We start from the raw sequence: 23,581 nt of genomic DNA on the forward strand, positions 1-23,581 counted from the left end.
TCTACTTTCTTCTAAAAAGACATACTTTTTTTTTCTTTTGTCTTTTTAATAACGAGAAAGGCAAAGAAGAGAAGAAAATGAAAGAAAACAGATACTGAGATTTTCATCTGTATTTCATGCTGTAAACGTATGTGCTTTTCATATCTACACGCTATAGTCAGTTAGTTGTTATCTCATTAAAAGAAATATCTGATATTTTCAATTAAACATTATTAGAGTAGCATCATCAACACACACAGTAATTCAATGCGCTGAATGTAATCCATTTATCAAGCTACCGCTGCAATAAAGTGACACGATAACACGTCGAGCACGTAATATTCCTGCTCTCGTAATCTCGGTTGCAACTCGAGAGTTCGGAACTATAAGATTTTCGTGGCTAAGTTACGAAGGATTTTGACCCCGAGGGGCCAAACGTAGGAGCTGAAGGATATTTAATTTTCCCCGACGGAGCTACGGCAGATATAAAAGGCGCGAAATGATAACAGGAGGAGGGGAGAGGGAGGGGGAGAGAGAGAGAGAGAGAGAGAGAGAGAGAGAGAGAGAGAGAGAGAGAGAGAGAGAGAGAGAGAGAGAGGGAGACGGAGGACAATAAAATAGATGTATAGAGATACGCGAGCGTATTTCTAATTTGTACTTAAAACTCTTTTATATCTTACTTTCTCTGTTTTTTAAATGGAGAAATTATGATCGGCTTTCGAAATATTGTTGATTTTAGATTGCAACATTTTTCTGACAACTTGATGTAGTTGAAGCTAGCAGACAAACGCCGAGCGGCAAGGGCCGAATGTCATATAAGCGTTTCTAAGAGGCATTATTCAATCAAACGTTAAAGATTCCCTGTTTATGAGATTTTTAACGAACTTTGAAAAATTTGCATAGGGTTTAGCCATTATAATACATAATCGATCATTTGCAACAAGACTTGTAATTTACCAATTGTTATAAATTTTTTAAACTAATTTTTATCGTTTTTTGCGCCTCACGCTTAAACGCAAAATACGATTTCCTCCAAATTTGGCTGGAAATATCTTTCCCTAACGTACAATCGACTGACTGATCATTCACGAGAGGACGTGCATTTTCCTAATTGTTATAATTATTTATAAAATTAATTTTTATCGTTTTTTGCGCCTCACGCCTACACGCAATATACGATTTCCTCCAAATTTGGTGGAGGAAATTCAAGGCTTGTCGCAAATGATCGATTATGCATTATAATGACTAAATCTCATGCAAATCTTTCAAAGTTCGTTAAAAATCTCATAATCAGGGAATTTTTAACATTTGATTGAATGGTGCCTCCTGGAAACGCTTATATGACGTCCGGCCTTGGCCGCTCGGAGTTTGGCTGCTGTCTTTGGCTGCTAGCTTCAGCTACATACATTTTTCTGAGAACTTTTTAAAATTATCATTAATATGTCAATTTTTAAAGTATATTTTTTTGAAGATATTCTTCCTTTAATTCAATATTTTTCAAAAAATTTACCTAGCAATATTATTATCTTGTTTCTTTTATAGTTTTATATTTGATACTAATTAATTAAAATATAAAGTATAAAATTAATATTATGAATTAATCCAAAATATATTACAATTAAGATAATTTATTATAATTTTGTTTTTGAATTATTATATCGCAGCACTCAACTGAAGACTTTTGGAACACTTTATGCAAATATATACATACAAATTTTATTTTAACGGGAGTAATGTTATTGAAACATGTTATACATACGTATTATACAGAAAAAATAGTACATTGTCTGACATTTTTATATCTCACATATGTACATTTTTTATCAGAGTGTTTTGTAAAAGATCAGCACGCAATGATTAAAAAATTATGAAATATCCTATTCCCTTTTTTCCAAGTGAGAAATTCAAGAGCGACCTGAGCGTGATAATAGAAAATGGGATAAGTTCAGTTATAATATATAACACATTGGATCGTAAGATCGACCCTTATCAACTGCTTAATATCCCGAACTTTGTCTATCCGACGTCTCCCTTACGCGTAGAAGGATCATGTCACTCTGAAACCAAGGTGGCCTTTAGAAGGATGGAGAATAATTAATGAAGGGGGTGAGAGGTATCCTCTATCCGGAAAGAACATACGTTTAACGATCCACCGTTGCTAGGGCTGGAAGTCCGATAGTGAATCGGGAGGGAAGTCGAGATGTCTTGTAGATGTGTGAGTTGGAAGCACGTACTTCTATAATTGTTAGGGTGGCTCGGAGACAACGTTTAACGGCCGTCTCAAATACTACCCTCGTGGGCCCGGGGGGAGACCTAATGCGTTTTTCCAATCTGGCCGTTATACGTGTGGCATTGCTATCGATTAAACAATATTGATTGTGCCGGTCGAAAACGTTTGAAGGGATTTCTAACAAAATTTCCATTATGTCGAGACACCGCCTGCTTTATATTGAATTCATATATGGCATCTCTTTTTGAAAGGAAACCGTTGTACTATTTATGACTGAATGGAATAGAAAATTAAATTGTTCAACAACTGGTTTAATATTGTACATCTTCATTTGATACGTAAGAGATGAGTAAAATTGTTATTAAATGATAAAAAAAATTCTATTTTTATAAACACAAAGGAATACAAGATGTAGGACCTTTACTTAAAAATTATAATAAACTAAAACTTATAATAACTTAATAGAGCAATTTATTTCTTATAGCAAAGCGCCTGTAATATACGCAACTCATATCTTTTGATATTACCGCGATTATGACGTGATAATCCACAAAATCCGAAAGGTTAAACCGCGGAAACCGTTTATTATCGCGCTTAATAGGCGATGTTGTAAACCACGAAAATGTAATACCTCATTTGTAATGCCATACACGTTGACATGTATGCTCCAAGCTGCGACAAATTTCAGATTACACTACAATTTTGATGTAACGGTGTGGTAATTCAGTTATTATCACAGGCAACGTGCTTGATCGATCAACAATTGACGATGAAACCGATTGATCGAACGGAATATTTATATGCGACACGGAGCGACAATATTTAACGTTTGCATGTACGAAACGTTACATATTACGCGTGTTTGTGCAGGAAGCATTATAACAATGGGAGGCCGAACTGATCGTCGACGCATTATACGTCTACGCGGTAGAAGTTATTGTTAAATTCGAAATATTTTCTACGAAAGACAGAGAAAGATAGAGATAGAGATAGAGATAGATAGATAGATAGATAGATAGATAGATAGATAGATAGAGAGGAGAGAGAGAGAGAGAGAGAGAGAGAGAGAGAGAGAGAGAGAGAGAGAGAGAGAGAGAGAGAGAGAGAGTGTGTGTGTGTGTGTTAAATTAACCGGAGATAAGTGTCATTTTTTTAAAATCGGATAACAGTTATCAGGGATTAATGACGGACGACATAATTGATCAAATAAATGGATAGTTGGGTACCGATTAACCGAGAGTCGATTAATCGCGCTATCGACTAATTGCCGTCATCTGATGAATTGAGGTCGACTGAATCCGATCGTTCTTCTCCTGTCACTCTGTTTCGATTCTAAACATGCCTATCGAAAATATAAGTGTGAAATTGTAATAGTGTGAAGCAATATTATATAATTTTGGTATAGTTGCTCATTATTTAAGGTAGAAAATTCTTATTAAATTTCTAAATATGATCTGAAAATGTTTTCTTAAATGATATCATATATTTAAAGCTATTCAATATTAAATAAATTTTACAATAAATGCACTGTAATAATATTTTTTAAGACTATAGATGTGTAATTAAGATAATCGTACCAATTATTCAAATCAACAAATCGATAGTCGGAGCTCGGGTGGATGGAATCTAATCGGGCATTCACTTTGCTTGTAGATCTCCTGGATACGTAAGAGGGATTTGCATATCCTAACGTCATCGACCCTCGCTTACACGGGGGATGCAAGATTTTCCGTTAAGCACCCTGAATCATCCGACGAATGGACGCTGAGGATCGAGTATGTCCAACCACGGGACGCCGGGGTTTATGAATGCCAGGTTAACACCGAGCCCAAAATGAATTTAGCCTTCACGTTAAAAGTCGAAGGTAAAATCAAGATCGTAAAATCTGTAGAAATTTTCCAGATAACTCTTTCACGGACCGCTTAATTTGGAAAAATGTTATACAAATTTTTAAAGATTAGATAAGATTTATTATGAGATAAGAGAAGTGAGAGAGAAAACTTTGTGAAAGAACTCAGTGTTATATTAAAAATATAATAATATATTAAAGATAATTTTTTGAAATTTTTACTCTAATGTTACATGCAGTATAATATACAATATATTACATTATATATTTGTTACAAATTGATACATATATATTTTATTGCCATTTATTACTGCAATACATTAAATTATCATAATTTAAGCTTTTAATTATTTTATTTAATACAAGCGAAAAACTGTGAAAGAGTTAAACTAGAACCTATAATAACTCTATATCTACTGTTGTAAATATACTTTGCGTAACTTATGATAGGTGAAAGAATACTTGAACGCTTTTATAAGTGTCTATCACCTGATTGATCAGGAATGACACTGCTGGATAACTCGAATACGCACCAGCATGACCAAAGTGATTAATGCTTCCGCTTGCATGTCTGTCACGTGAGGAACATCCTAAAGTATCGATTAGCTTTGTTGCATCTATTTCTCTGATCGAGTAATCGCATAACATCGCAGTTATTTTAATTATCTGCGCACAGTATCGATTTCGTCTTTCAGTACATCTATATATGTATGTATGTGTACATCGTTTAATACAAATACTAATAAAATAAAATATCTCGACAATTAAAATGTCTCTGACGAAAGAATTTATTTCGACGCGTTTTCCAGGAACAAGATTTACGAACTCCATTGTATTAACATTATAGGATTATTTCAAAGCATTAAAAAAATGTTTAAAAATAATATTTTGTTTGCTACTAGTTTATTTGACTTTCATAATTCAATTATTGTTTAAATTGATCTCTCAATACTTTAAATCCCATTATAGTAGGTCAAACATTTTGACAGTGGATTAGAAGGGATTTCCACAATCTCAATTTACATGCACAAAAACGGATAAAAGGAAATAGCGAAACGACAGGTTGAAAATGATATTCTTTATACTCGATATTTCGCAGGGATACGCGTATTTCCATGTATACCGATAGTTCTTTTTCAACGTTAGTTCATTTCCCAACCCCCTCGAAACAATAGATCTTGACGAAATCGATTAACTCGATATCTTTTCTGTCCTCCCATTCCAGAAAGTGCCCCTGTCCCTGCCATCACCACACCAAACGCCATTCACCGGACGTTCAACTCAGGTTAGACTCACGCAGAAAGCAGACTCCTTTTCCAAGCTATTGAAATTTGCTAGCTGCTAGAAGTATTATTCGCAATTTAGTTACATGCCGTAAGAGTGCATGAATGTTTTTCGTATATTTTTGGTCAAGCCGCCACCAATGGTTTTCGTTCGCCAATGAGTTGAGGTCGTGGCACGAGAGAGGTAAAACACGGGCAGCGCTCTTCATTTAGGCGTCCGTTACGCTCGGGACTGTCGGGTCAATTTTTTTTGCACAGATACAACTGACGCTAACGCGTGCTAATTTGCCGCCGTAATATTGCGAGTCGTAAATATATCATGCGTTAAATGTTCGGTGAAACCGCACGTGAAAACCTTTTTGAAGTGGTGAAAACCTGATGCAAGCGTGTAATGAGAATCTTTCGAACGATATTCGGCCTCAACTTATTTAAACTTGTAGATTTTCACTGTTATCCATAATTTATAGATACGAACCTTTTATGCAGGGCTGTGTACCCCAAAAATTTAGAAAATTTAATTATTCCTATATCTTTTGCATGAATTTCTTTACACTTCTTTTCTACTTTTTGAAATAATTGCTGCGATGTTTGAGTAATAAGTAAGTACAGAACTGTTAACTGAAATATGTCATACCTTATCGAAAAGATTGATAATAACAAATTCTAATACGCTTTATTATTTTGATACATTTCTTTCCTTTTTATATGTTCTAGTTATAATTTTACACAGTTTATATAAATATTTTCACAAAATAATTTATCTCAATTTTAATTTATTGTTACGCTACAAAAATTATAGAGGAATCTCTTATTTTTGCTTATAATATTGCCTTACGGTTTAAAATTATGAAATTAATTACACCGTAAGCTTAAATTAAAGTGAAATGATTATTAAAATAATTAAGTTTAAAATCGATTCTGTAATTAAAAGTTTCTAAACAAAGTTCAACACGCGTAAAAATGTGTTCTATTTAATCGACAATATTTTTAAACTAAAGTGGATAAGTTTTATACTCTTATCGAAATTGATAATATCGATGAATAATATCGAGGAATAATATTAATAGCTAATAATTAGCGGAAGATACTTCATCTAAATTTGATGTAATATTGAAATTGAGTTAATGTTAATGTAAGCTTTTTTGTTGTATTTGCTCAAAACATGTTAATTGTGTTAATTATAAATACGTGTTTATTATATTTGCAATTGTTTTCTCAAAAACTGAAAAATAGCGAATAAAGCATTTTCTTCTCCATGATGATATAAAATTATTAATATAATTTTTCAAGACACACATATAACACAGTGCGTCATAAAAATCTATAATTAAGTCTACCTCTTTTTCGTGAAACGTATAAATAAAAGGAATAGAAAGAAAGAAAAAGAGTTTTGACAGATTGATTCTATCGATATAAAAAGATACATCAATTCTGTTAATATGGTAATTGAATTATCTTAAATTATAAGATAATTTGATTGCGTCATTTGTATAAAATTTTACGCGAACAAAGCAAGTTAAAGATGCCATGTTTCAGTAAGATTTTAGATCATGCAAATAGACGAGTTTGATATCAGTTAAGAGTACAGTTTAATGTGTCGATCGCAGCTTATTTCGTTATTTAACATAGATAAATACGGATGGATGCGGAATATTTAAGCGTACGGTTTTCTAACGTGTGTTACAGCTGCTCAGGCGAAGATCCTGGGAGCGGAAGACGTTTACGTGAAGAAGGGTAGCACGATAAGTCTCACGTGCGAAGTGAATGTGCGAAGTACACCACCCAGTAGCGTTTCCTGGCATCACGGAGGGGCCGTGGTGGATTTCGACAGTCCTAGGTACAAACCGCTAAGACTCGAATTCTCAGTTTTGCTCTCCTTGTTGAATCTCTGTTCTTTCTTTCTCTCACATACACAACACGCACGTTTCCATTCGATCGCGGACGTTATCGTTATGTTATCGTATAATCGACGGAGATCCTACGAGAAAAGTTTCCTCGTCTCGGCAAACGAGGAGGGAGGTTTCGGCCGAGTTTTTCGGGTCGCTATCTTACGGTATCGCCGATCGAGCGGAAAGCGTTGGAGCACCCCGCCTTTAATCTTTTCGTCAGCCCGTCAACTCGGGGAAGGATCATCAAGAGTCGAAAAAGCAAACGACCCTTGATCCGGCAATTTTGTTCGGGATTAGTTCAGATAACGATCGTGTGAAAAAATGTAAAAGTACTTTATCTTTTCCTCTTTTTCTCTCTGCAGAGCGAAATCTGTCACTTAATACAATATCGAAGGTTGATGTTACGTCACTCGTTATGAAATATCATGATATATTCGCAATTGTCGTACCTTTAGTTTAGTTTTATGGGAAAATATCTGACGCGAGTAAACTTTTTTATTCACACATTTCTCTGCGCCATTTGTCAGTAAACGTCCGACAATATGGGATGCGAATGAGAGACCACGTTTATGTATCGTACACTTACAGTATATAAACATGGAGTGTGTGCCTTTACCTGCTATGATTCAAAAATGTATTCAAGAGATATGAGAGAGAGAAGGGTATATAATCTCTACGATATTGGACAGCGTGCGCAATAAAGGACGTAGGTTCCATGTATATAGCACATCTCTCTCTCTCTCCCTCCCTCTCTCTCCCTCTCTTTCCCTTACACTTGGACACACTATACATACTCCAAATATATTATACATATATGTTATAAGATTATATACCCTTTGCACGGCATTTTGCCGATGTTTTGTTTTGTAAGCTGCGCTTTCTGCAGAGAAAGAGAGAGAGAGAGAGAGAGAGAGAGAGAGAGAGAGAGAGAGAGAGAGAGAGAGAGAGAGAGAGAGAGAACTAATGACAAAGTAGCAATGTGTGTGACGAGAACGGCGCCAAAGTATCTGCGATAATTCAGTGTACACCGCAGGGGCGGGGTTTCCCTGGAGACGGAGAAAACGGATACCGGGACGACAAGCAGACTACTGGTGACACAGGCCAGATTGACCGACAGCGGAAATTACACCTGCATCCCTAGCAACGCGAATCCAGCGAGCGTAATGGTCCACGTGCTGAATGGTAAGCGAATTTCTCTTTTCTTCTTTTTTTTTATGACGCGGACTTATCCGGTGGCCCATCATCCTCTCTCGCCTCTCGCGACATACCCGGATATTCGGATACTCGGAGCTGCCTTAATGACATATCGCGATGGAAACGTCTGAATATCCGCGGTTGAAATTTTCAGATAACCCGGCAGTGCTCTGAGAACCTCTATATATTACGAGCCATTATCTATTCGGGCCGGTCCCATATGACGCGATAATTTGCTAAATTTTCAACCAATGCAGACGCGCTGCGATTACGTGCCGACGAGTTCTCATTATTACAAATGTGACCAATATAATAATTATTCGATCTGATTATCATGTCAAATATGCGTCTTTCTATCCACTGGTTTTATAAGAATGACATAACGGGGTATGAACTACATCGCACTTGTACGAAAAATTGCAAGACATTTATATTGAAGATTATTGTTTTAAAGACCAATTAATTTTTCCTCATTATATACGATATGCCGCATGTGAGTCAGAATCTTACTTGATACATAAAAGCAAGTAATTCTTGATAATTTATGCGTTCCACAACGTAATTCGCTTATGAACTAACCGAATAACAAGAATACCAAATTGCAACATCAATCCGCCCTATTATCTTGTTATTAATGAATATAATCAAGAATAAAACGGCTTTTTTTATTCCCATAAATTACGCAGTGTTTCTTGTGCCATGTAACTCGATATACCATCGACGAGGTATAGTCGGATTTTCTCTTCTTTATTTTTCTTTTTTTCTTTTGCGTTGAGAAAACACGCGCGAGTTGAGTCGGGCTGCTGCGTCATGTGCACGCTCTTCGATAAACGTCGCGTGCACATGCACATTCAAGAACCATTGCATGCGGAAAAATCTCCAAGCACCGGCGTATAAACATTTCCATGTCGGCATTCTTGTAATACCGCATTTTCATGTCCACCACATCACGCGATTCGATCAGAGTTCACGGCTAACCGTTTGTTTTTTATTAGAGTGCAACCGGATTTGCATGATATTCATTTTAAACGAAAAATTCCCTCTCTGTCTCAGTTTCAAGTTTACTCACAAGTCAAATATGCAATACGCATTAGCTTGTGTATTTTATTGAATCCAATTGATTTTACTTTGACAGCATAAATAACAATATTGAAAAGTATATAAAACCACAAAACTCTATCGTGTATATGTATATAATAAAGTTAAAAATTAAATAATTTATTAATACTTAGTTATAAACTCATTTGAATGCAACTTTTATCTTAGTACAACAGTTTTTCAAATTCTTTTTTCTTATGAATGAAAAATTGAATACTTGCTATGTACAAATTGTTTACAAATATATTGCTTAACACTTAAGTGATTTTTATACGTTTAAAAAATTATGTACATTTAAACACTTTAATCTTTTCTTTTCGGCATTTTTCAGTGTTTTATTATTGTGAAGCAACAGTTCTGCAACAATTGAGTTTGGCATGTTTTTAGCATCTTTGTAGAAGCGGAGTTTAGAAATTTGAAATGTCATCCTTTTCATTATCGCGTGATATTCCTTTCGAGAAAATTTTATACAATAGAAAGCTTTCGCGTATAGCAAAATTTTCCAACGGTATTGTGTTCGTGCGACCGACAAATTTCACATCAATAAACGCTTACATATTCACAACGCAAGTTTGGCGACAGGAAGCCAGCGGGCTCCTGAAGTGTGACATTCGAAAGGGACGGCATGCGTTCATTCATCAAGTATCGAAATCCCCCGTCATAAAGTTTGACAGGCTCGTATATTGGAGTCGCAGCAAGTACTCGGCGCCGCACGCATACTCTCGCTTTTGATCTATTGTCAGCTGGCAGCGCTCGCGATAACACATGTAATATCTTGTTCGGCAAGTTCACCAATCCAAGCTGTCAATCATCGCGAGTTCGCAGACTCGGCACGCGTCTCGTCGAAACTCGCGCTGCAGCTGCAGCTATTCGAAATCAACATCTTTTTACGTTTCCTTCGGTGTCAGGAAAATCGAATTTATACGTAATCAATAAAATATTTTTAATAAAATTAGCAATAAGATTTTTCTAATATTGTAAGAATGAGATATACTCAAAACAAATATATGAAATGGTTTTATATTAATATTTAATTTATGTTGTACTTTTTCTGAAAAATTTTTATGTACTTTAGAGTTGACTTTTTTGATGAAACTGTTTATTTAAAAATTTAAAAATTTAATGTAATATATAAAATTTTATTCTTTAGTTATATATAAATAATTTTAACTAAATTTTGTCCGCACGGAATTTTAATATTTAACTGTATACAAAAATATTTAAAATTAAGTATTAAAACATTTTGAAAGAGTATTTTATAATACAACGTTATTAAAACGATTATAATTTCGTACGATGTAAAAAATTTGCGATGTGAAAATTACAGTTTGTTTTAGTCCATTACATTTGGAAGATACATCATCATCATTTTATTCCTGTATGACGTGATCTACTCAATATTCGGTGGAAAAAAAAAAGACTACATCGATATTCCGCAACTTTCGTTTCGGTTCATTTCGACACCGATGCTACATGCGTCCTAGCCAGCAATGCAATAAATTTACAATACCACTGGCCTCTCTTCAATCCCTGATTAAATTAATGTTTTTGAATTCATAGCATCCCACGTCGGCGGCTACAAAAATCAACAAAACCACCCGGCAACTAGGCAACAGACCGCCCGCCGTGTACACCGTCCACGTTTGCACGGCAATCGAATTGCAGAACTTAACAAGCTTTCTTCGACGGTTTCCACGGTTTCCACGCAGCCTCGCGCACTGTCCATCCCCCGTACGCCCGCGGTGCGCTTTCCACCCTTCGAACCCATCGAGACATCGATCGCGCCCACTTTCGTCCGGAAACGCCCGGCGTACGCGCGCCTCGCTCGCAGAGAGCTCCGGTCGCTTCCGGTGCCGGATGAAAATTAATGCGGCACAGTTCGTCTGCATAATTAATTTATAGGGCGCACCCGGTCGCCGCGGTCGGCGCATTGGCCATCGACGTTATTTCAAACACAGCTGATTACTCTGCAAAATTGACCGCAAATTTCAATTATTTCCCGATAAACCCGTATGCGACCTGGGGGCTATCCGTTTTGGCACGTACTGTCTGCGTATTAACGCAATTACGCACGTCGCGGTCGTGCTCGACCGTCGACATTTCGAGTGCCGGGCCGGTGTCATTTTTCGATAACAGGCCAGGTAAACGAGGCGGTAACGGTAAACTCCGCCCGATGAGATTTTCAATTTGCTCGTAAATTGCGACCTTATCGAAGGGGCCCGGTTACCGTGTCGCGGAACCGCCGTTATGTCATACATATACCGCCGCCGGACCCGTGATTATCTTTACTACTGCCGAATGTTACACGCAACGCGGCGATACCGCGCGCCGTCGTTATGGAACGCGAAATTGTTGTTTTCCGCTTCGAATATGATGTTTGCCGTAGCTGCTGTTACTGCCGAACAAAATGATATTTCTTTCGTACACACGGCACGCTTTCTATTATTAATCTTTTAATTTTGATCTTAATATTTTCCTGATTATTATATGTGTTATATAATATTCAATTTTCTAATAATTTTTAAAATTTAATACAAAAAGTTTGATTTATATGAAAATTACAAATTTTTATTAACATTTCCTTATACGCATTAATCTTCCTTAATTTTTGTTACAATACATGTTGATTCTTATCGTACGTTGTTTATTAATGCGTTGAATTTTAGTTACGAAGAAAAATGCAAGAGTTTACTATAATGTATTTTATTTTTCCAATTATATTTTCCTCTATACCAGATATGGTTACTAGAGAGAAAGAGAGAGAGAGAGAGAAAGAGATTGTCGTTAGGCTGGAAAGTTTCCACTTAGCGTTTAACACGTTATACGAACGATTAACCTACATTGTGAATCTAATTAGGGCTGCACAATTAAATTCCTGCGTTATGTAGCTACTCGAGATAATATTCAATGCGAAGAGACTATGACGTGGTTTATAGAATTAACTATATAGAACGCGATAGAGAATTTGCTTCAACTCATCCGAACAATTTTCTATACATTAGTTTTAATAAGTTTCAAATTGTATAACGATCTAATTAATTTTATTAACATCGCAGAAAGATGAATATTAGTATATATGTATGTGTATATAAAGTATAAATTTAATAATTTAATAATTGTGATTATATATATAAGTATTTGTATATGAAATGTACAAGTCGATAATATTTTACATCAAAGTGAAAAGTTGCTACGAAATTTTATGTATATTAACTTATGAATTATTTTGCATGTATAGTTGATGTATAAAAAGATTGTATACTTATACATACAATCGCAATTATTAAATTTATACTTTACATACATGTATGTTAATATATACGTACATATATTTATTTATCTATTATAATTATATATTTAATATAATTTTATACATATTTAAAAGATATACACGTATTCATTAAATATGTATGAAGAATTGCATGTTTACCGAGATTGAAGACAGAAGAGCTAAAGGTGACTCGCCTATTTCTGTTGCAGGTGAACATCCGGCGGCGATGCAGCATGGCGGCAGCTGCGGCGTGGCCCCTACCATTTTGCTTGCCAGCGTCACCCTCATAATTGCAAACCTGTTGAGGTGAGCAGCCGCGTTGTGAACCATACATCTTAAAAAAAAAGAAAGTCAAATGCGTTAGCGGTCGGGAGAGACAACGTCCAAAGTGAACGCAGCGATCTTGGATCGACGCGCAACGGTACACGCTCGGAAAAATCGCCCGGCCGACCGCGATAGATCGCTTTAGCTCACGCCTCGCTGTCACACGCTGCGTGTATCCGTTCGTCGAGTGCTCGCGGAAGCGGCGACAAGAGAATCACAGTGTGGACCGAAGTGCAGTGGACCAACGCTCTGTGAAGGACGCAGTGACGTGGCGGACGATCTTTAGCACGTACGTTTTTAACACGAAAATCTTTTACAGACTCGCCATTCTTTTGTATTGAAATCGTGTTAAATGCATCGCGGCAAGCAGATGACGAATTATTCTCAACATTCCCGGTAGATACGGTTGAACGTTCACCAGAGGAGCTCTTTTGCACTTGTGCTTTTTATATAATTAAATCGGCATGTTAACCGTGTCTCAACGAATCTGCATGGACTCTCTCTCTAGTGATGAAAAAGAACTGTTCATTTCGTGATTTCGGGTTGCGAGAACTCTGTTAAAGAATTTGTATTTTAACTATTTGTATTTTAACAAATTCAATAATGGCCTCGTAGTATTCTACGTAATATTCTACGTAATACCGAAGAACGACGCTGTACTTGGCAAAGAGTCGGATCGTTTGCAGGATCAGTTACGATCGCCAATGCTTTCGAATCGAGTATCGATGGCTGGATCCGTTCGATGGCTACGAAATGATTATTACACGAATCGAAATTTATAATCTAACGATTATCAACTAGCTGCATAATAATTATCAGATAATTAAGGCTCTTGTACACAAAACGAGTGTACATAAAATGAGCATGTAGAATTTGCCGTGACTTTGTACAGTACAATGCACGTGCGAGAATTGTCACGTGACCGATAATCGTTTTCGTCGTTTTGGGCACTATTGTATATAGCTTATATTATATTGGTTATAATATAATAGATATATGGTATACATACAATCATAAATTTGCGAAAATTCTAATAAAAACCTTGTGCCTCGAGCGCAATTCAGCATCTTGGACGTGCCAGATATTTTTCGTATACTGCCGGTGTTATGTATGCTATATATACCTAAAGACTTTGCCTACATTTGATTTGTTCAGTTTTTGTTAAATATTTAATGTTCGTTATTAAGAGATAATTGCTTCAGTGAGGAAATTGTTGCTAAAGTGAGACTGTTGCGATAATTTTTTCTCGAAACACCGTGAGAATGTCTTATTGCAAAAATAATTTTGCGTTAAACTGTAGGTATAAAATCAAGTTTTTATAATATTAACATTTACATGTTAATATAATGATATATTTACGGAAATTAAAATTGTTGTTTACCAAATGCAGTGTTTTAATACGCGACAAAACTGTTTAACAAAGTTAAAAAGTTATATAAAAGATTTCTTTATGAAATTTTAATCGGGTTACAAGTGTAATAAACTTTTCTTGTGTGTGTGTGTGTGTGTATTCTTACTCTGAACAAGTATTTAAAGTTATTGAGTTTGTAAGAACGTAATTCTTTCTTTAAAATACATATTTGAAATGCCAAAATATAATTTTTATAAAATTTTTTAATTTACATAAGAGGAAAAAGTCGATATTGCATTAAAATCAACCAATCACAACTGTCTACATGAAACGTCATGTTTTAATTAATTTTAATATTTTTTTCAATTGGGTGAGATCTGTTGAAGACATCGCGAACAAATCAATCCTGATTTTATAAAAGAAATTTAGAAAAAATCTATATGTTAAAATATAATTAAATATTGGAAAATATTTTTTTTATTGTCAGGAGAAAAAGGGAATTTATAGTATACGGAATTATACTACCAAAAAATGGAAATGCAACCAGAAGTAATCACTTTAGTAATGGCAGTAGATAGGTCTGTATCTTCGATATGTTTCTGTTTGTTTATGGTAACAAGATTTTTTGAACTAAATGAATCGTTATATCGTATATATCTTGTTGCTTTAGCGTTCTCATGTAATCAAAGCGCAATTTGTCGAAGTAATATTCCTCTTTCAAACATGTATATCATTTTATTTCCAAAATTTATTCAAATTTGAGCTATGAGAATATCAAAGTGATTTTTTCAAAACGCTACAAAGTTAATTTATCGGATTAATCAAAACGGACATTAACGATCACCGATAACGGACATTACGTTAAAATGTATTATAAAACTCGTGTATAGATAAGCGAAGTGAAAAGATAATACATAAATATATTTAAATAGATCAATAATAAGCGTTCGTTATCTATCACGATATAATAGTATGGAAAGTATAATTCGAAAGATCAAAATGTAATTATATAAATAAAATAAAAGTTCTTTTGCAGAACTATTAAAAAGTCGCCTTTTGGTAACTCATTTAAATTCTTTATAAAATATTAATCAAATATCAAGTATTATTATTAAAAATTATTTAATTGTTTATATTACAGAAGGTTTTATTTGTTTTGCACAATATGTAGTTATATTATTTTTTATGAAATTAATGCTATTTTAAATAACAGAAATAAAATTCTTTACAGAAAATAATACAGTGACTTACTCAAATTTGCAAGTGAATCTAATAAATGTATATAGTAGACATGATTTTGCTATTAAAAATTTGTTTATTAATATTAAATTATATAGTAATATTCTGACTTTAATCTCAGATTCGATATTTCCATCAAATTCAGAGGAATAAATGCTTAAATTATTCGTCTTTTGTATTTGATTAAATTGATTATTTTGATTATCTAAGATAGTTGAATATTTCTAAATAATTGCTCAAATTAATTTTTTTCGAATCCAAGTTTTTTTTTTTTGAGATGGAAAAAATAAGAAGAGGAAGAAAAGCAAAATCCTAGATATGATCATTAAATAATTTAACGCACTAATATAGAATATAGCAGTAAATCATTAGGCAGTAGGTTTATTACGACTTATAATGTAATATGAATAAAAAATATCATAATGATTAAAAATATTAAGATACGATTTAACTTAGAATCTATAGATTTTTTATAACAGTGTAGCTCGAAAAACACACAAATTAGGATCTACCCGTTGTTGAAGATAGTAAAATGTTTCTGAATTTTTATTCAGATTCAGAGAGGAAATATCGTGCTATCAATTTGTATGTACATAATTTTTTATGTTATGATTTATATTAATATATTAATTATACATAAGTAAATCGAGTTATATATTCCGTTAAAAAATTATGAACTACAGAGAGAGAGAGAGAGAGAGAGAGAGAGAGAGAGAGAGAGAGAGAGAGAGAGAGAGAGAGAGAGAGAGAGAGAGAGTGAGAGGGGAGGAAATTACATAAAAAGTGATCAAAGTGCAAAGTGAAAATATTTTTTAGTTTGAGAAATCGCTTCCATCGATCTACTGGTGTGTCGAATCAAAGTATTTAATCAAACTCCATTCAATAAAAAAAGTTTATATTCGCGATGCTTCGCGTTTCGGCGGTTTTCGATACAGGCTCCACCGTGATTTTTCATAGCGCGAATCGTGGCTCAATTATAAGGTTGAAAACATTCCTGTGTGCACGAAACAGTGATCAAACAGAAAAATATCGAGAGAAGTATACCTATTTGTGAATTAGGTAATCAATATCTGCGATTCGCATACTTACGGAATGTTGCACATTACATTAGGTAAGAGATTAGACTGCATTGTACATAAAATTCATAATCGATTATGTATCATGTTATAACTTAAGCATGAATCAAAAGACAGAATTAAAAGCGAAATGGCGATATAGAATACTATATTGTAAAAATATTCATCGACGTGAATACTGTTTCAATAAATGTAACGATGATATAAAAAGAACACATGGATTTCTATCTCGCTCTTCCTATTCAATGGTTGTCGACACGCACGCGCGTATTTTTTTTTATTCTTCTTTACATTGCATGAATAAGATATATATATTTAATATATTGTGTGTTACTAAAATTTCATATATTATCTTTATTCCATTGATAGGTAATATTTCTATCAATATCATAAAATTTAATGTCTAAATTTTTTATTAACTAGAATAAAGATCGAAACAAATTTGGAAAAAGATTGTAAAAATAATATTTTTAACGAAAATATTTTTTAAAATATAAAAATGATAAAAATTTAACTGTATATTGCGACGTATTCCGCATGTTTAATTTAATCCTTTTTTTAAATATTTGGATTGACATAGGGAATCACGCAAAACACATACAACACATTTGTATATATCATATATACAAAAATATTTTTATTTTTAATGAACATTTTTACCGTCTTTTTAATTAGATACGAAAACGATTTTAATTGATACGCGTTTATATATGCCCATTTCTCTGTGTTGTATATTGTATGCATTTCATGCGTAAAAAAAAAATAGTACACTGGAAAAACGATGTTTATACGCACTATTAACGCGAAGCATGCATGGGAAGTATCATTTATTTATCATACGTGGCTGCTTCGAAATTCGTTGTAGCAAAATTAACGAAATTTGCGGAGACATTCATAACGAAGCTGTCGCTCACTCTTAATTTCTTTAATGGCACTAATGGGCTAATTGGACGAAGCAAATTGCGATTTTAATGGAATCGCGAAATAAACTCAGGGAAATTAAAATGAAACGGCAAGCACTGTATTACACTGAAATATTTAAACATTAATTTGCCGACACGTGAAACATAATGTAGCAATTTATACGAATAATGATAGAGTTATATTAAGCATTTTGTTTAGAAAATGAATGAGTGGGATGCTCTCTTTTCTCTCACTTATATCGCTCAATACGTGTACGCTCTGTGTATTATTGTTTTTAAAATACATCAATTCTTTAAATAGTGCTTTTCTTCGTCGCTGTTTGCCTTTAATTATTTGTACGTAATCACGCGTTACTAAACAAAAAAAAAGGTAATCGCTATATCCGTTATTTTTAACGGACGCGGTCGAAACGCGGAATCGCAATCACCGAGCGGCCATTGAGCGACTTCCGGGGCATTCGAGAGCAGTGAATTCGTGCATTGTCCCGCTGTTTTTCTTTCCCGACGCACATGTGCGATGTTTCGCGTCGGAGTATAACGGTGGATCGGACAGGCAGGGAAAACTGCGACATAGTTAAACGCGATACGCGTGAGGTAAGCCCCGGCCATCTACTACGTGTACTTCCTGTTTCCAACTTCGCTGCCGCGACAATTAACGAACGCCAGCCGGGACGATGGGGTTGGCGAGCTGTCGCGCAATTCGCCGCCGATGCTGCGATTGCGCCGGCGAAGCGCGTCAAAACGAGACAGCAGGAGAATTTCCGAAATCGAATAAACGGGACAACGGCAGCTGGGTGGATCGACAGAAGCCGAAATTGGCAAAGAAGAGAAATAGCGCTTGATAAGCGTATCTTCGAAAAAGAACCAGCAAGAGTGACGAATATCCAATGCTCATTTTTTTTTGTACTTTCCGCGTGTCATTTACAATTGCACGAATATGGATACATTGTATGAATGACACTAAAATTCGAACGCGCGACACTTTACACGCGAAAACAATTTTAATCTATTTAACGCTTTTAGGCGTTAACGCTTTTATTTTAATAATGCCATGTGGCATTGCTTTTTAATATCGATATATTCGCAGATAAAACTGTATATATAATATACTTTTCAGAGAAGAGACTGTGCAATGTTTTATTAAATTTTATCTGGTCCAACAACGTTAATTGGAATATAAAATATCTCGTATAATGTTAGAATCGTTTGAGAATAATTTTTTTTTTTTTAGTCATTTTAGGCACCAATTTAAAACTCCAACATATTCTCCCTGATGCAGAAGCAATATTTTACACCCTGCGTTTTTATCGCTCGCATTTATAGTGTCCCATAAACGCAAGCGCGAAAGCATCACATCACCATAACTCGCACATGTATAAACGGATTTTCCTGACAAAGACAAACTACCGCGGCAAGAGCAAGGACAACATAACGGCGGATACGCGTTTCTTTTTCGGCGATGTGCTCATTTATGTCGAGGCGTTTACACGAGGCATTGATACGAGATTGCGTAGCGACAGCTAATTTCCGGTGTAACGTGGGCAAAAAATTATTCTGCCAATAAAAGCTGTTTACCATCTTGCCCTGGCTAACGCGCGATTCAATTTCACTGTAACGAATAACCCGGGCCCTCCTCGTCTCGCTGACCCCTCGCGCGCGCAAAAAGCCCGGACCGATTCTCGGCTATCGAAAAACAATTAAACGGATAAAATATCGACAAACACAGCCCGATAGACGGCTGATATTTTATCAGCTGTTCGGACAACCCGTCAGCATCTCGTTGAGAATGAGCGTATGCTGTGAGGATTGCAATGAACTGCATGGCATCCAATCAGATTAAGAAACTATTATTTTATCGCAGTTGTCACATGTCTACTGGAATGACAGCTGAAATGGTTTTATTTGTTTTAAGGAAGGAGGCTGTGTTGTGCCAGATAATGAGCAATTTTTACAATTATGAGAATATTAATGTAATATATGTATGTCAAATAAATTTTATTAGAAAAGTGCTAAATTATAAGAGATTAAGAAATAGTTGAATAATTTAATTTATTATTAGAAAATATGCATAAAGTTTATTGAGTATATTATATACAGCTTTTTTTATTTATAACTATATTGTTCTCATAAAAATGTTAATGATGATAATTCTCAATTTTTTACTTTCATATAAAGAAATATATTATAACATTGCAAATCCAGAAGTAAATCATATTTTTTAAACATTATGTAGAAATTGTCTTTGATTTTTATTATTTTTCTATTCTTTAAACGAAGAAGCTTTAGATTATATTTAATTGTAATATAATCCCGTTGTAAAGATTGTAATATAATATAATAGTTTTTATTCCATTATAAAGACTATAACGTAATTTAATCGATGTTGCTATAAAGTGTTATCTTATTTTACAAAATTCGAAAATATTAATATTTTTGCAAAAATACATAATATTTTAAACATAGATTATTAGCACACCGATTGAGATTGCTTGATAAAATCAAGATACTTGTAAACATTAGTATATACGTCAGATATTCCCAAAGCGCAGGGTAAGACCCAAGAAACAACGCCAACGAGTTCGTTATCGACAACAAGAGGGCCACCACTGTCACCCTAGAAAAGGTATGATAAAGAATTTTTCATTAATAATTTACAGCAGTGAATGACGAAACAATATCAAATTATTAGTAAACTTTGTCGTTAGAAACGTTGTATTCAATTTACTAACGTTCCTTAGTAGGAAACTGTGCATATTTTTCTATGCATTAAGATGCATGCAAGATGCATTATGCATGCATACATAAAATAAAAAGTAAGTGTAAAAGTAACTCACTTGGCAGGCGCCCTTTCCAACTCTTTCCAGCGTACATATCTGATTTTCGTTGGTACGTGGATTTTTGTGACCATGTAGACAACGCTCTTGGCTCAAGACGTTCACGCTGAGCCATTGAAGTGTTGGCGATGCCGAACCACTTATTTTAGTTTTTCCCCATCCGCTTACAATTCCACGCTTACCACCGTTAATATGATCTTCACTTGCTAAAGGAATTAGGCGTTGCACATCGTTGAACTTAATCGGCTTTCTCAACTACGCAAATAACCATTCACACAAATTGTAACTTGAGTCGAATGAAAATATGAATAACCGGGATCGTTTCCTCTATGTTCTTGTTCATTTTCTAAACACTCGATTAACTTACGGTAATCACAGCGATATCATCCTTCCAGCCACCTTCTCTTTCACCAGTGTAGTTTGGATGTTTTCGAATGCATTTGATGTCATGCTTTTCGCCGTTTACTGCCAGATTGGTAATTCCACTTACAACAACCTGCAAATTGAACAATTTGATAAATTAAATGGAAGGGTTTAGAAGGGTAAAAATACATAATTGCGAAAAAATAATAAAATAACGAAAAAAGAGAAAAGAGAACAATACACATAACTGTAAAAAAGGTATTGAACTGAATCTCGATTACGTGAATTTTGAAAATTGTTTATATGTCATAACTTATGATTTTATTGTCTCATTAATGGAGAAATATCTGCGTATTGAGTTAATTGATATATTAATAGAGTATAACTATGTTAATAACTAGGAAATCAGAGATACGCAAATACCGAATACAATAATACTAGTTAAGATTATCGAGATATTAGAATAATAATACTAATAATAATAACCGGAACACTATCGGAATAAATTTGACTCAATTATGTGAATAATACTTGTATCATTTTCTAAATGGTTGACAATCAGATATAAGTACAAACGAAGTAAAATATAGACGTTGGTAATTTGAAATTTCAGAATTGTTTTCAATTTCAATTAACAAAAGCAAACACAACTAACCGAGAATGAACCTTATTCAGTCAACTGTAATTTTGTGCTAATATTTGTGATTTTATATCCTTTAAAGTTCATTGAATTATGATGAGATTTTTTGTCTTTAAAATAGATTATACAAGAATGATAATATTAGGATATTAAATTGATAATCAATTTAATAATGATGCTAATAAGTATCTATTTCTCTCGCATACTTTAAATAATTTTCTTGCAAAAAAATAATGTTCCGACTTTTCGTGGGAACGAAAATAGTACATGAAGCAATGTAATATTATTAATTACTAGAATATTTTATTTTTTATAGACAAGTTTTACTTTTTTTTTTAAGTAATGATGATATAAACTATAAACAATCTAATCAAAATGAAGATAGGCATTTAGGTATAATCTAAGAATGTGATATAGAAACATCTTTGAACATTGTTACGTATATATTATCGTATATATTTTATTATTAATCCACTTTAATAATTCTAATTAATATAAATTTAACTAGACGTGATTAAATAATTTTGATTAGGAATTTTGTTTGGTATAACTGAATTACATACCATATCATTTGTATAGAAGTCATCATCTACGCAATGCGCTGCTGTGAGGATGTGAGTACTACTAATGATGCTACCTCCGCAAATGTGCTCATCGTAAGATTGAAGAGAAACTTGATACGGAAATTGTCCAATTGTGGCTATGTTACCACCAACGATTCGTTCAGGATCATCGCAATAAGCGTCTATATGCAATAATTAAGATAGAAATTATTTATTATGTTGCAAAATATTTTATGTTTAATGAAATAATTAAAAAATAGTATTATTATCAAAATGGAAGAAGTATATATCCAAGAAAACCATTTATATTATAGAATACGTTAAATATAAATTTCGTACGCAGAAACGAATTAGCCAAAGCTCAAATGTAACTGTATAATAGATATAATGTCTCCTTAAAATAGTGACAGCTAATGTTGATATCAAAACTCACTTTATTAATTGTTAAAATAAAGGTTTTACAGAAAAAGAATTTGCTGTTGGAATCAAATAACATTAGTTGAATTTATCTTTCCCAAGAAAAGTATCAAGTTCCCAAATTAATTTTTGAATAAAAAATATATGAAACTGTACCGTCAAAATATATTTTATTTACTTTTACCTCGGAGTCTAATTTTGAAGAATACTTTCATAAAATGAAATTCTCTTGTTTCAAGACAAAAATGAAAAATTTCATAATGCTGCGTCTTTTATTTTATAATTCTTTACTTACAAAAAATACAAGAATATTTCACCGTCTATCGGCATCCATCTGTCGGCGATGCTGCATACAATTGCGATTCAAATTCACGACTTTACATGCGTAAGATTTAAAAAAATAGCTGTCACTTTCTTAGCACTTGAGCTAAGATATATTTTTTAGCTAATACAGATACATTTTATTTTTAATGTTCAACTTTGGCAATGACAGAAAAAATTAAACTAATTACTGATATTTGTTGATATTGCTAAATTATTTCTTTATGTACGTCAAATTGTATTTTATTGAAACGAACAGATACGTCTACAGATTCTTCTATACATATAATTTATATATTTGTAAATTATTACTGTTTTTTTTACTTACGCTGAGCGATAACGGCCACAGCGAACAGAATAGTTAACTTCATCATCCTTATTATCACAAATTAAATCCAGATCGAATAACGAACTAAAGAATAAGAAGTAGCAGCCACTCATTATTTCAACTTTTATATACGGTTACATATTTGTTTTCAGTCTTGTAGAACAGCTGGCTTTGTTTGTTATAAGTCATAAGAGACTAAAAATATGTTACGCATTTTGCTCATTCAATTGTTAATGAAGCACATCTGTAGAACCCGTATCTTTACGTAGCTTTTATGATTTGAAGAACAAATGTAAAGAGAATTAATTAATATCTTTCGGGAATAATTACCATTTTCATATGAAACACTTTTTATATTTACTTAAATAATAACTACATAAACGTTTTAAACGTTATAAATTATTGAATG

General features: G+C 33.7%; 2 protein-coding genes across 6 annotated transcripts in view; one reads left to right on the forward strand and one right to left on the reverse strand.

The window, feature by feature from the left end:
* LOC105836926 (basement membrane-specific heparan sulfate proteoglycan core protein) overlaps nucleotides 1–13,143 on the forward strand; it is a 190,820-nt gene extending 177,677 nt beyond the window's left edge. For 2 of the 5 annotated variants that reach the window (XM_012681312.3, XM_028189449.2), the window contains exons 4-8: nucleotides 3,863–4,073; nucleotides 5,284–5,343; nucleotides 7,028–7,178; nucleotides 8,252–8,412; nucleotides 13,003–13,143. In XM_012681312.3, coding sequence (XP_012536766.1) covers nucleotides 3,863–4,073; nucleotides 5,284–5,343; nucleotides 7,028–7,178; nucleotides 8,252–8,412; nucleotides 13,003–13,103 — 684 coding nt within the window. In that variant the 3' untranslated portion in view covers nucleotides 13,104–13,143. The remainder of the gene's footprint in view (nucleotides 1–3,862; nucleotides 4,074–5,283; nucleotides 5,344–7,027; nucleotides 7,179–8,251; nucleotides 8,413–13,002) is intronic. The other 3 variants (XM_012681313.3, XM_012681314.3, XM_012681315.3) reach the window with 3 other exon arrangements.
* A 6,822-nt stretch (nucleotides 13,144–19,965) lies between these two features.
* On the reverse strand, nucleotides 19,966–23,581 carry LOC105836924 (chymotrypsin-1). The gene is made up of 5 exons (XM_012681307.3): nucleotides 23,173–23,581; nucleotides 22,107–22,288; nucleotides 20,908–21,036; nucleotides 20,541–20,795; nucleotides 19,966–20,320 (listed from the first exon to the last, which is right to left on the reverse strand). The coding sequence occupies exons 1-5, from the start codon at nucleotides 23,216–23,218 to the stop codon at nucleotides 20,174–20,176; spliced, it is 759 nt and encodes a 252-aa protein (XP_012536761.1). The 5' UTR covers nucleotides 23,219–23,581; the 3' UTR covers nucleotides 19,966–20,173.

This window comes from Monomorium pharaonis, chromosome 4 (genome assembly GCF_013373865.1).
Source record: "Monomorium pharaonis isolate MP-MQ-018 chromosome 4, ASM1337386v2, whole genome shotgun sequence".
Classification (NCBI taxonomy): Eukaryota; Metazoa; Arthropoda; class Insecta; order Hymenoptera; family Formicidae; genus Monomorium; species Monomorium pharaonis.

Excerpts from the sequence above, each read along its gene's own strand:
- LOC105836924 (XM_012681307.3), bottom strand. The coding sequence starts at position 23,218 with ATGATGAAGTTAACTATTCTGTTCGCTGTGGCCGTTATCGCTCAGC. Across the intron at positions 20,796-20,907 it reads ATGATATCGCTGTGATTACC|TTGAGAAAGCCGATTAAGTT; the intron begins GTAAGTTAATCG and ends TTATTTGCGTAG. Across the intron at positions 20,321-20,540 it reads TTGGAAAGGGCGCCTGCCAA|GGTGACAGTGGTGGCCCTCT; the intron begins GTGAGTTACTTT and ends TACCTTTTCTAG.